This window comes from Myotis davidii, unplaced genomic scaffold (assembly GCF_000327345.1).
Source record: "Myotis davidii unplaced genomic scaffold, ASM32734v1 scaffold169, whole genome shotgun sequence".
In the NCBI taxonomy this organism is placed as follows: Eukaryota; Metazoa; Chordata; class Mammalia; order Chiroptera; family Vespertilionidae; genus Myotis; species Myotis davidii.
Genome location: NW_006383005.1, coordinates 14,295 through 28,749, shown reverse-complemented (window position 1 = coordinate 28,749; position 14,455 = coordinate 14,295). Strand labels below are relative to the sequence as shown.

Here is a 14,455-nt window from a genome sequence, read left to right as displayed (position 1 = left end):
TCCCTCCCGAATGAAAACACCAACCCCGCCCTCCGCCGCCAGCCCGCTCCGCGCGCACTCCGCACCTGAGTGTTTCACTTCAGCGCTGCGCCTCCTCTGAGTCTGGGTATGATATTCTCTTTCCTCCTAGTTGTAGAATTTCCACTCAGCCAGCCTTCCTGTGTTTCTGGATGATGTCCATTCCGTCTTTTAGGTGTATTTTGATTTGGTTGTTCAAGGCAGCAATCTCCTGCGTTAACCTATGCCGCCATCTTGGTTTTCTCTTCCTCAACTACCACCATTTCTGATACATACATGCAGACACAATACATGTCTCTCCTTAAAGAATATAATTACTAGTTAATTTATATTTATTAGTATTATTCCAGATATTCCCGCAGACTGTTAAGTTCTTTAATCTAGTTTCTTGGAGTAAATGCAAAAAGTAAAACTTTATTAAAACTGACTAGATTCTTTTTAGAGAACCATATCTGCTAAATTTGATGTGTTTTTTGAATGAAGACTAATTTTTTATTTAAAAGACTAATATTTTGAGAGGAAAGTTAATAGGATTTTAGGTTGCTCATAAATTTTATTAATTCTATTTAAGATTTTTCATTTATAGCTATGAATTGGGCAAAGGATATTTTTATGATAAAATTTTATATGGCTTTTTGCTTAGACCTGATGTGTTAAATGTTTATATTATAGAAAATTTCAAGTATATAAATATATAGTGGTATAATGAATCATCATGTACTAATCACCCAGCTTCAACAATTATGATAATATTTTAAGTCTAGGACAATATTGTCTTTGAATTAACACTGACTTGTTGAATTCTTGGAGATTTGACTTAGAGTTACTGCTTTATACGTAAAAACAGTTAATTTCATTCTTTGGTTGTATTCACAGAATGAGCATAAGGATTATTTTGTATGTGGTGTCAAATTGCCCAATTCTGAGGACTTCCAAGGTATTTTATTTCTTTTACTTCTAAGTATTTGCTGTGTATAGCATATGAGTATGTTGCAGGGAAAAATAGAGATATCTTAAAATGTTGTTGCCTAGCCTTTCACCAGACGGTCTTGGACCTTTTGTCCCTTCCCAGTTGTAAGTGTATAGATTCAGATTCCCTGATAAACTTAAAAGGCCATTTGGTCTAATCATGGGGAAAAAAATAGTTGCACATTATATTTGAAACTTAAAGGAAAATATTTTTTAAAGGGCTTTAAGAAAATTAGACAGTGGGGTACGTAAGAATACTTATATCCTCCCTATTCTTTTGCTTTTATTTTCATGACAGATTTGTATGTGGTTGGGAGCAGAGAATAACAAACATTAATCTGTTGTTATTTAGAAAATCATATTTCTGCTGATGTGAAGTGTATTTGGAAATTTAATTTTTTTACATTCCCACTATGACAGGTTAAAGTTGTTCTGTCAGTTCTGTTCTCTTTTAATTAAAAAATCTATATTAAAGATAATATATACCATGATTCATAGTAATTGCTGATTTTAAAATATTTAATTTTCCTATTCTCTTTACCAGTATGCCAAAGAAAAGAACTTGGCAATAAAATATTTGCCAATAATTTTTTATTGTTAGCAAAGTAGCATTTCCCCCCTAGTCTACACAGTGCTTTAGGCCTGTTAAATATCTTTATAAATTATTTTCAAAGCTAGCATATTATCTATTTGGGAAGAAGTTATTAAATATAGAGCATTACCAGTTTTGGTTGGGGTGTCCTTCCATTTCCCTATTAAGGAAATATTGTTATGTATGGTCCTTTAACATTTAAGACTATTTTAATTTATTACCTCTATTGGCCTTTACAGCAACCCTTACTACAAGTAGTTGGGACATGATAAAAGAAGAGTGATAAAACAGGAATGGAAAAACCTGTATTCAATCCTTGTTCACTTTCTAGAAACCATGTAATTTGGAGCAAGCCATCTAAGCTTTGAGTTGATTTCCTAATTGATAGTATGAACATATTAATTCATGTTGTGAGATTATATCTATAAAAGCATGATATTTTGCCTTATCTTTAATCTTTACAAAAACAAACATAGGAAACCCCTAAGGAAGGTGGTACAGTCTCATTTACAGTATGTAAATGAGCTATTCAGTGATTTGCCAGAGACCACAAAGCTAGGTAATAATCTAGCTGGGATTTGCCTGGTTTTCATTGTGCAGTGTTCCTTCCAATTTCTGTAAGACATACAAATGTGCTTTCGTGTTGATTTTAGGCAAAGTTAAAGTCTTAAAGCCCATGACATATCTTTTTCCTCATTCATCTATTTACAAAGCTACTGAGTACCTTGAGCCCTGTGCCAGGTTCCAGGGATACAGAACATTCATTTATTGAAAAAATATTAATTCAACTCAGGTACTGTGCTGAATTTTGAGGATATGATGATAGAAAAATATGTTCTCTCCTTTCATGGAACATACACCGCCTATTGAGCTAATAAATAAGAAATAAGTATGTAACAAGTGTTTAGTAAAGGAATATGCTATCTTAGACAATAAAGGAACCTACGTTAGATAAAGCAGAGAACAGCTCTCTGAGGAGAAGCATTTAACAGAAAATTTGAAGCTGAAAGGAGTCAACTATATTACACTTGGGGAGAGCATTACTTAGAAGAGGGGCAGCAAGTACAAAGGTCAGGATGCAGTAATGGGCTTGATAAATATAAAAAAACTCAGAGTGAGCGGATTGGGAGAAAAGACCTGTATTTGGGGCAGTCATGTAATCTCTCAGAGCTTACTTTCTTGACCTGTAAAAAATGAGGTAATATCTACATCTCCAATTCATTGTGATGATTGAATGAGATAACGTTTGAAAATGCTTTTCCTTTTAATGTGCTCATATAAATGCACTTGAAATTAGTTACAAGAGAGAGGAAGGAAAGAAGGAGAGGGAAGGAAGCAAGGAAGGAGGGGAGGGAGGGAATTGATCCCAAATCAGACCTATGTGGCTGGGGCATAGTGAGCAAGAGGTTGAGTTATATCAGGAGAAATAGGAAAGGTCAGCCAAGGCTCTGAGGCCACTGTAAGGAGTTTAATATTTTATTCTCAGTTGAGTGGGAAACCCCTGAACGGTTTCAAAAGGGGAATTATATGAGCTGATTTATGTTTTTAAAGGTTACTCTGGCTGCTAAAAGCAGAATGATTTGAAGGGAGGCAGTTTTAGGAATGTCAGTCTTGGTGACTGTCACCTTAACCCACTCTGGGACATTTCTTGATTCTGTTTTTGTTTCCTTTGACGTTGTTTGTTTCCTAGTTTTTCATAGCTTTTATTAGTTACCTGTGCTTTGTGTATGCCCAACAAGCTGAATAAATTCTTCATACTCTTTAAAATAGAAGTTCAGCTTTTTAGTGCGGTTGCTGAAAAGTGAAATGGGAGATAAAATGAAATAAGTATTTACTTTCACTCTAAGGCCCTAGTCATGCCCCATAACTCCTAGGAATCAGACATTTTAAGAAGCACATATGGTGGTATTGGACTTTAGAATTGTATGTTAGCATTCTGCAAGGCATTTCCATATACTCAACTTACTGAGTGCCCTGTGTGTGTCACCTACTGTGCCAGGTGCTGAGGATATATAAATATGATTAAGACATTGATCCTGCCTCAGTGAAGTTTCAGTCCAGTTGAGGCTATCCCACTTGTAATCAAGCCAATCAAGAAATATTTACTGCATTCATACTCTGTGTCAGGCATTTAGAAATTGTCCCAGGTACATGAGACTCAAAGAAGTGGGCATAATCAGTCTATCAGGAGGGGATCAGAAAAGCCCTTTTAGCAAAGATGGTGGCTGCGGTGTCTTAAAAAAATGAAGTAGTATTCCCCTGTTGAGAGAAGGGTAGCAGGACATTTTAGATTGGGTGAGTAGAAATATGATAGCAGGGAATATCATGCACAATGCTATCTTGTTAATTAAATGTTCTGTGAGGGAAGAAATTACATTCCATTTTTTTTTAAAGACAAGAAAATTGAGGCTCAGAGAGATTAGTTAATTTTTCCAAAGACTCATGCTAACCAGTGGCAGAACTAAAGTCATCCCTGGTCAGCCCGATTTTAAGGTACATATTATTCCTGTCATGATGCACTTTTCTTCCTTGTTTTGAGTAATAACTTCTTCCAAACTTCTGCCAGCCTGTAGTGTTCTGTAACAGATGCATTCTCGGTGAGACTCTAGTGAAGGAATTCCAAACTGGTTATCCTATGTGATTCGTGAGACTTTGCTGGGATAGACTTACATTACATGGCTTAATACTGTTAGGGAAACTCCACCACAGTGGCCCAAAATTTACTGTGCCTTTCTAAATGGGTAACTTACTGTCAGAGTATGTCAAAGAGACCTGCACCCAACGGGAGTAAGTTGTCCGGTGAAGGTATTCATTTGAGTTCCATTGACAGAGACATTTCTTGTATATAAAAAAAAAAAGTTTGTGTGTCTTTTTAAGTAATCCATAACACCAGAGCCTTTTGTGGTAATGAGACCCAGATTTCCTTCTGTGTCTGTATCCCTTTATGCAGGCATGATTTCTTGGAAAGGAGAGTCCATATGTCAAACAGTGTCTCATTGAGAACATGGAATGATTCCATAGATGCTGTGGCAGTGATTAGAGTCTTAAATATTTTGTCCTGTCTGGATCAGTGGGTGCTTGGTTCCTTATCGAATCAGCTGCCTCAGTGATTGGGAAGGCAGGATGGTAAGAGCTTTTAGATCACTATTGTACACGGATGCATTTGAACATTGATAGTTTGTCCAGCATTTAAGTCAAAGAGACATTTGAATTAATTTATAATGTTGTCATGGAGAGTGTGTATTTGTGGAATTTATTATCAAAAAGTTACACAACAGCTGCAACCCTTTGTAACCACCAGCATTTAAAAAACAAATCAGAAATATTTATTATGAGGAAATTGCAGATTTTTATTTTGTTTGAAGCCACTTAAAACATTGTGTTTTTTTTAGAATTTTTTTTAATGTATCTGAGTCTTACAGTTTATTCCTGTTCCTCCCTGAACTCCTCCTCCAACTTCTCACCAACAAAACTATCATCTGTGACCTTTCTAACCCCCAGAGCAGCACAAGGAACACAGACAGACCTCTGCTCTGCATTAGGTGTTAGGGACGTCATTAATGCTTACTGGAAAAGTACACCCCAGAGAGCCAGGTTTTGGCTTTGGCAGGTAAAAAGTCTTTTAGATCTTGGAATGCTGGAAACCTTAAACCTTTTGGTTTTTTAGCTAAAGTGATTGGCAACAGAATGTGACATCTGAGGTTTTGTGGCCAGCAATAGCCATAATTAACCACATGAGCTCACATTTTCCCACTGGAGGTTCAGTGGTCTTGGGGTGATGAAAGTGACTTCCCTACCAGGAGGTGGTTTTCCTTTTGAGGGTATTGGAATACCCTTGGGCCCTGTAATGCCTCACCCGTGGTCCTTTTAAAATGTTTTTTAATATAAAGCTTTAATATTGGAAATCCAACACCCTGGTGTTTAACAGTGAGGCTGTGACTGAGCACTATGGTCTGGAAGAGGAAACAACCTGGGGTTTTTAATAGGTGGAACGGGGAGTCTTGTGGTGGAAACGGTGGTGAGTGTGAATAACCAGAATCAAAGCTAATTTCCAATATTACCCAGTTTCTAGTTTTTGCTATTTCTTTTGGTTTTTAATTTGCATATGTAGGCTTCTTGGAGATACCCTTTTATCATTAAATTTAAGCAAACTTGTTTCGATCATTGAAAAGAGGTGATGTTAGAAGACCAATTTTTGTTTTTTTAATAGCTATGTGGATGTAGTCTCAAAATATGCAAATGTAATTCTTTAGTATCACTCCTTTAGTAATATGGAAAAAAGGTAGATGCTTGAGTGTTTCGCATTGGAGAATTGTTTTTTTAAAACATTTGTAGTTTGCGTTTAACCTCTTTGGGAGGCCTTCTGGAAAAGAGGTGATGTTAGAAGACCAATTTTTGTTTTTTTAATAGCTATGTGGATGTAGTCTCAAAATATGCAAATGTAATTCTTTAGTATCACTCCTTTAGTAATATGGAAAAAAGGTAGATGCTTGAGTGTTTCGCATTGGAGAATTGTTTTTTTAAAACATTTGTAGTTTGCATTTAACCTCTTTGGGAGGCTAATTAAAAGGCCTTCTGTTGCTTCTGTCAGGTCATATAGGAAAGAACAAGTTTAGTGTGAAGCACATACAGGAAAGTTCAAATTTAGGGCTTACAGATTCTTCATTATTGTAAGCCCTCTTCTTCATCTCCTCTCCCTTCCAAAGAAGGCTCTTAAAGACCAAGTCCTTGGGTATTTTATGTTTGATAAGCCTCTTTACAGATTCAGCAACCTCTGATACAGCTCAACATTCCAGCTGTGACTCCACAGATAGATATTTTGGGGGCCTGGGTATAGACACAGTTCTCCCTCTTATTCCATCACTCATGGTTTTTATCTGTATGGCTTTGCCTAAGCAACTTATATCACCTAGATCTCATTTTCTTTTCATCTCTAAATGGATAGCATTAGACTCAGTGGTTTTTAAGGTTTCTCCTAGCTCTAATGTTACATGATGATTAAATTGTAAATGTGATTACTTTACAGTGTAATGTAATGTTAGTCTAGAAGGTAGTGTGATATACAGATTTCAATAGAAGCAGAGTGCTGTGGTACTCAAGGTACTTGGGTGGGACTGGGACAAGAGGACAAGGTCTTTAAAAATAGGAATAAAAATAGGATTCTAGTCAGTTAGGACATGACTCAGAACTGTCAGTTGAAATGAATGCTGTTTGAAATTTTTTTCATCAGTTTAATTTGAGAGAACATCAAACATTGGTTGAGAAGTCCATTCTCTGTCTGGTACTATACAAGCCACTGAGGACTCACAGACTTTTTATATGTTCTTTGCCATTCATAGAAAAGAGCAAAGAAACTCAGGTGGTACATGTGTGTCATATGCTTGATATGTTCTAGGCTTCAAGTTAAAAAATTTATTCCACAGTTACGTTCTGGGACAGTATGCTAGAATGCCTAGAGGACAGAGACAGTGTCAAGTCACCTGTATACCAGCCGTATTACTTGGACAGGTTTCTTACCTTCTTTGAGCCTTCATTTCTTAAGCTGCAAAATGAATGACATAGCATATAAAAAGTCCCCAGTTTAGTAACTATTGATGAATGAAGGACTGTCACAAATAAAGTGTTATGGTCAATTCTGGTGGAAGAAAAGTATATCATAGAAGTTACCTATTTTTATAATATGATTCAAGAGAAACCAAGGGTCTGCTATGGCAATCAAGGGTAGAGAATTCACTGAGGACTAGATGGCTACTAGTATAATAGCATTTCTACAACAAGAAGATAATGCTTAGATAACTAAGTATAAATATAAAAGAAGAATGTGAGTAATATTACTAATAATTGAAGTTAAATGTACCCTTAGAAATCAGAAAATATTCAAGCCAAGGCCATCTCAAGTATTTCAGCCTTTCTTTGGTTGGAGGTATTCCAGATGATGTGTGAATTCTTTTAGTATATGTGCACGTGTGTGGGTGTTTGTGTGTGAAATTTTTTTAAGTATTTTGGGAATACCGTATACCAAACAGTTACTTTTTTCTTTCTCCTGGTTCAAGTTTAAACTTTTTGTTGTATTACTCTGTTTTGAGTGCCTAATTGATTATCACTTGGTAGGTGGTAGCAGAAATCTGGTTAGTGAGTTAAAAATGTAATTCTGTGACTTCTTAAAAGATAGTTACTTATGTTTGACTGGAGGATGCATGCATTTTTCAACAGTTGCTTCCATTTAATTGCATAAATAGGATATATTAATAGTATGGCTTTTTAGTTTTTTGCTTTTACTATTTAAAACATTTCCCCCCTTATTATATTTCAAACTTTATCAACTTATTTATGCAACACTATCTTCATGAATATTGAGAACATACCCTATAAAAGATTATGCTATTTCACTTCATATTAGAATTCGTAATGCTGTATAGTAGTATAGCAGCACCACTATATTGCTTATAAGTTGTTAATGAATAAAATGTACAGTGCTTATATAATGAGTTATGTTTAAACCTCTGAAACTAACTTTCACATTGTATAATAGACTCAACTATTATTTCTACCTTTAAAAATGCTGGGGAAGGAAGTAATGAATATTTGAATATATTAAGAATTCTTTAAATATATATCAAATGTTAATCTCACCACATTAATTATTGGGAAATAGTTTTGAATATAGTAAAGTAAATTTTAAGTGTGTTTAGATTTGTCTAAAATTCATATAATTGAATTAAGTTTATAATATAAATGTATAATTGAATTTAAGATTATAAATGTAAACTATGTAATTTAGATAAGATTAATATTTTATTTACCAGTTATTTCTTAATAAAATCTCCTTTGAAATTGATTCATTATGATCTCATAGCTACATTTAGAAGGTAAATAATTGTTTTCTTCTGCTTTTAATCTACAGCAAAAGATGATGGAAGCATTGCTGTTGCCCTTGGTTACACTGCACATTTGGTCTCCATGATTTCCTTTTTCCTGCAAGTGCCCCTTAGATATCCTATAATTCATAAGGGATCTAGATCAACAATCAAAGATAATATCAATGACAAGCTGACAGAAAAGGAGAGAGAGTAAGTATCTTTTTAAAATATATTTTTAATATCAAGCCAGTATAAAACATGGAGTATATTAAAAACATAAAATGTGACTTAGATTGTAGTAATTTTTATATATACTTTGTAAAATTCTGTTTCTTTTATTTATTTATTTTTAAAATTTTTTTATTGATTAAGGTGTCCTTATCCCCCCAATTCCTCCCCCCTTGCTGTCTCTCACCCCCTTGTTGTCTGTTTCCATTGGTTAGGCTTATATGCATGCATACAAGTCCTTTGGTTGATCTCTCCCCTTTACTTCCACCCTCCCCTACCTTCCCTCTGAGGTTTGACGGTTTGATTGATGCTTCTCTGTCTCTGGATCTGTTTTTGTTCATCAGTTTATGTTGTTCATTATTTTCCACAAATGACTGAGATCATGTGATATTTATCTTTCTCTGACTGGCTTATTTCGCTTAGCATAATGGTCTCCAATTCCATCCATGCTGTTGCAAGTAGTAAGAATTCCTTTCTTTTTTACCGAGCATAGTATTCCATTGTGTAGCTGTACCACAGTTTTTTAAACCACTCATCTGCTGATAGGCACTTAGGCTGTTTCCAGATCTTAGCTATGGTGAATTGTGCCGCTGTGAACATAGGGGTGCATATATCCTTTCTGATTGGTGTTTCTAATTTCTTGAGATATATTCCTAGAAGTGGGATCACTGGGTCAAATGGGAGTTCCATTTTTAGTTTTTTAAGGAAACTCCATACTGTTTTCCACAGTGGCTGCACCAGTTCTGTTTCTTTTAAATAGAATATAGTCATTCATTCATTTAGATTGTAATGGATCTACTCCTGCACTTGTTAAAGTTGCTAATCATAGCAAAATTGACTCATTTAAGTTTAATTTGCTTTTGTGAGGACAAGTATAATAATTCTGCAGATATTCATATAGTACTTCTTTCCTGTTAGTCAACAAATGAAAGAGGTAAAAGATTTATCAGAAAGACAACCAGGAAAAGAATGAGAGACTTAACAACAGATTGTTCATATCTGAAAAATGGATTAGTAAACTGGAGGATATGTCAGTAGAAAATATCCTTACCAAAGCACAAAAAAACAAAAAAGATGTATTGTATAGAAATATGCTAGACATGTGTAGGACACAACCAAAAGAGCTTATATACTTATAATTGGAGTCACAGGGGGAAAAAAAAGGCACACAGGATAAATGCAATATTTTAAGAATCAATGACAGCATTTTTCAAATTGAACAGGCATCAAGCTACAAATTCAAGAAACATTAAATATAGCATAAAGTAAATACAGAGCCAAAGTACTTAGGGAAATTATTGTGAAACAGCTGTAAACCAAAGACAAAGTGAGAATATTAAAAGTAATTAGGAAAAAAGACAGACTAAGTGTCAAAAGAGCAATAATAAGACTGAAAGCTCATTTCTCAATGGAAACATTGAGAGCCAGAAGTTGATGCAATGACATTTTAAAAGTACTGTAAAACAATGTTGCCAATTTAGAATTCTATACTCAGTGAATATATCCTTCAAAAGTAAAGGCAAAAATAACATTTCAGACCATCACAACTGAGAAAATACCTATACTAAGGGGAAATACCTAAAAGCAGAATAAATAATCTCACACAGAAATTTGGAAATGCAAGAAGGAACAAAGAGTAAATATGAGTATGTCTAAATTAATTTAGACTAAAAAGAAAAGGGGAATATCTTATTATGTATAATATATTTAGAATTGTAATGATTGAGTAACACAAAAGTTGGGAAGTAGAAATGGAGTTAAAGTGTTCTAAGATCCTAGTATTATCTGGATTTTGGTAAAATTCTAACTTATATTAGACTCTAATAAATCAAGGATACATGTTATAATCTCATAGCAAAAAGTAATAGAGGAGATAAATGGAAAAAAATTAAATACTTGATTAATCCAAACGAAGGCAAGAAAAGAAAGGAAAATGAACATTAATTTCAAACCTAAACAAATAGTAAATTTGTAGATATGAACTCAAACTTATTCTGTAATTACATTAAATGTAAATGTTAATAAATATTGTCAGGCTGAATAAACATATGAAAAAATGCTCAATGTCACTAATCATTAGAAAGATGCAAATTAAAACCACAATGAGGAATGGCTACCATCAATGAATCAACAACTAAGTGCTGGTGAGGATGTGGAGAAAAGGGAACCCTAGTATTCAGACAGTGAAATTTAAAAAGTGAAATTTAAGGTAATTAAGTGGGACATTTTATGATAACGCAGTCAATTCCAAATATATATGTAGTTTTATAGATGAATACTTTTTTTGAAAAAATTTAGGAAAAAAATAAAATATTGGATGATAATGTTTGTCTTTCTTCAGATAAATTTCACTTTAGAAACCCTCCTTTTATTGTAACCCAGTTTTAATTAATCAAAAATGTCATTGCAACTATTAAATTCTTTGCTTGTAATGTATGTTTGTGAGATAATGAACCATTTTTTTCCCTACTGTGTAAATGACACTATGGAGACTAATAAGCACTTTTATAAGTGGTAAAACTCTTTTAGGTCACTGGGATACCTCTCAGGAAATTAGCAAAATAAGTAAAATATATATATTTTACAGCCATAACTTCAAATATTTAGATAAAAGTTAACAGAACTACAAGGAAATCCACAGTCATAGCAGAGAGGACTTTAAATTTCCTTTCTTTAGCTATTAGAATAAGCAGACAAAAAAAAAATCAGAATCTAAAAGACCTGAATAGAACAATTAGTAAGCTTGGTCTAAGTTATAGGTAAAAAATATTGCACCAAAGATTATAGGATATACATTCCTTTCAGACACACTTGGAACATTTACTAAAATTGATTATGCTTGGCTTCAACAAATTTCATAATATTAAAGTAATTCATAATGTTTACTGACCACAGTGAAATTTACTAGAAATCAATAATCCCTAAATATGTGTATATTAAATAGTATACTTCTCTTTAACCTATAGACTAAAGAAGAAATTATAAAGGAAGTTTGAAATTATTTAAAACAATAATAGAATACAGCATATGAAACTTTGTAAGGTGCAGCTAAATCTTTGCTCAGAGGGAAATTTATACCCTCAATTGCATATATTAGAAAAAAAGAAAGATGTAAAAATTAATCATCTGAGTCTCCTGAAACATCTAGAGAAAGAAGAGGTAGTTAAGTCCTATGAAAGTAGTATGAAAGAAATAATAAGATAAGAGCAGAAATTAAATGGACAGCTGTACCTTAAAAAATAATACAGGCAAGAGTTCTAGTCTGAAACAACTAGGAATTGATAAGCCCTCAGGAAGAACTATTGAGAAAGAGAAGAGACAGGCAAAATAACTAATATAACTGAAGAAAAAAAGGTGTCATTACAGATATACAGACATTAAAAGATAGGATCTTATAAACAACTTTATGCTAATAAGTTTGAAATTCAAATGAAATGGATAAATTTCTAGAAAAACAGAACTTTCCAAAACTGATACAAGAATGATTAGAGTTTAGAAAGCACTACACTTGGCTAAAGGGAAGTGGTTATAAAACATTCTAGCTAAGTTATTCTCAACCCTGACTGCTATACACTACTGTCATCTGGGAAGTTTTGAAAATGACCTCCTAACCTCCAGATTCTTGGCCTCTCCCCCAGAAATTCCGATTCAGTTGATGGAGCCCAGACATGAGGCGTTTATTTTTTAAACGTTCCCGGAAGTGATTCTGATGTGCAGTTAAAGTTGGGATCCCCTGTTGTAGATTGAGAGATTGTTGTGTCCATGGGCATGAAGAACTGAATGCCCTCTACCCTGTATAGGAAACTGCAAGAGCAAAGGCAGGAAAGGTGGGCCCAATGGAATAATTTAGTGCTGTATCTGGGACAGTGACTCTCAGATGGTAAGTGGTGAGCAGGGAGTACATGTATAGTATAAGCCAGTGCCTTTCAAAGACATCAGTTGATTAGTTTATAACCCAAGTGTTCTTTTAAATTTTAAAAACATTTAAAGAGAGTCTGAAATGTATATGTTTGACAGAAGGGGATATGGGTATAATTTCTTTTCTTGTTTTAAAAAATTGAAGTGTAATTCACATAAGATTAACTTTTTAGTGTTACAACTCAGTGGCATTTAATCTTTCACAATGTTATGGAACCACCAACTCCTCTAGTTCCAAAACATTTCATCACCCCACAAGAAAACCCCATTAAACTGTCACCCATATCTCCCCAACCTGCACCTTGTTTCCTCAGCCTCAGGCACATATCATCTGCTTTCTGTCTGTATGGATTTACCAATTATGGATATTTCATATAAATAAAATCATGCAATATGTGACCTTTCTTGTAAAGGTTTTTTTCACTCAGTCTAATGTTTTCAAGGTATATCCACATTGGAGCATCATTAGTACTTTATTCATTATTATCCTATCTAATAATAGAGAAACATGGTAATTAACTGTAACTTCACTACACTCCTTATTGGCTAATCAGGGCGATATGCAAATTAACTGCCAGCCAAGATGGTGGCTGGCAGCCACGCAGCTGAAGCAAACATGAGGCTTGCTTGCTCCAGTGATGGAGGAAGCCAAGGTTCTCCGCCTGCCACGGCCCGCCCTGAGCTCCAAAAGCAACAATGATTCAATTATAGAAGCTAAACAAACCCCAGATACCTGCTTTCAGCTGGCCACAGCCTCAGAGCTGGGAGCGCCAGTGATGGCAACAATGTTTCAATTGTAGAAGGTAAATAAATCTCGGAAAAAAAAAAAAGAAAAAAAGGAGAGGGTGGGAGCTTCAGTCCCAGGCCAGCCTGAAAACGGCCCTCAGCCCCTCACCCAGACTGGCCAGGCACCCCAGTGGGGACCGCCCGGGACCCTCTCCTGCCTCCTCAGCAACGCTAAGGATGTCCGACTGCAGCTTAGGCCTGCTCCCCGCTGGCAAGTGGACATCCCCCGAGGGTTGCTGGGCTGCCAGAGGGATGTCTGATTGCCATCTTAGGCCCAGTCCCTCGGGGAGCAGGCCTAAGCCAGCAGGTGGTCATCCCCCGAAGAGTCCCAGTCTGCAAGAGGGCACAGGACGGGCTGAGGGACCTCCCACCCCCAAGTGCACAAATTTTTGTGCACCGGGCCTCTAGTAGCTGAATAATACTCCATTGATGTATATACCACATTTTGCTTAACCATTCATCTGTTGCTAGACATTTGGATTATTTTTACTTTTTGATTAGAGAATAGTGCTGCTATGAACACTCATGTAGAAGTATTTGTTTGAGTATCCATTTTCAGTTGTTTTGCATACATATCTTAGAGTGGAGTTGCTGGGTCATATGGTAATTCTATGTTTAACTTTTTGAGGAACCACAAAACTCTTCCACAGCAGCTACATCAGTTTATGTTCCCTGGTTTGAAGTGATAATAGCATTGTGAATTTGATTTGTATTTCCTTAATGATTAATGATGTTGAGCACTTTTTCATATGCTTGCTTGCCATTTATATATCTCTTTGGAGAAATTACTATCCAGGCCCATTGCCCATTTTTAAATTGGGTTGTTCATCTTTTTTGTTGTTGAGTTGTAAGCCTTCTTTATGAATTCTGGATACTAAATCTTTATCAGACATATCATTCCCAAGTATTTTTTCCTGTCCTCAGAATTGTTACATTTTAAGGCCTAAAATTAAGTGCAATATTATCTGCTGCCTTGCTTATCTGGTGAAACCAAGAGGGCCTTGAGTAGCCCCGATCCACTCTGCTCCTGTGGACAAGTTCCTCTATTCAAACAACCTTCCTTATCCACCAGTACAGTTATAGT

General features: G+C 35.1%; 1 protein-coding gene across 1 annotated transcript in view; it reads left to right on the top strand.

Moving 5' to 3' along the window:
- The window catches only part of LOC102769384 (UV radiation resistance-associated gene protein), a gene marked incomplete at its 5' end in the record, with an annotated part of 166,060 nt that overhangs the window by 143,744 nt on the left and 7,861 nt on the right, over positions 1-14,455 (top strand). Inside the window, 2 exons of the mRNA XM_015557473.1 lie at positions 895-955; positions 8,484-8,649. Of these exons, the coding sequence (XP_015412959.1) occupies positions 895-955; positions 8,484-8,649 (227 nt within the window). The remainder of the gene's footprint in view (positions 1-894; positions 956-8,483; positions 8,650-14,455) is intronic.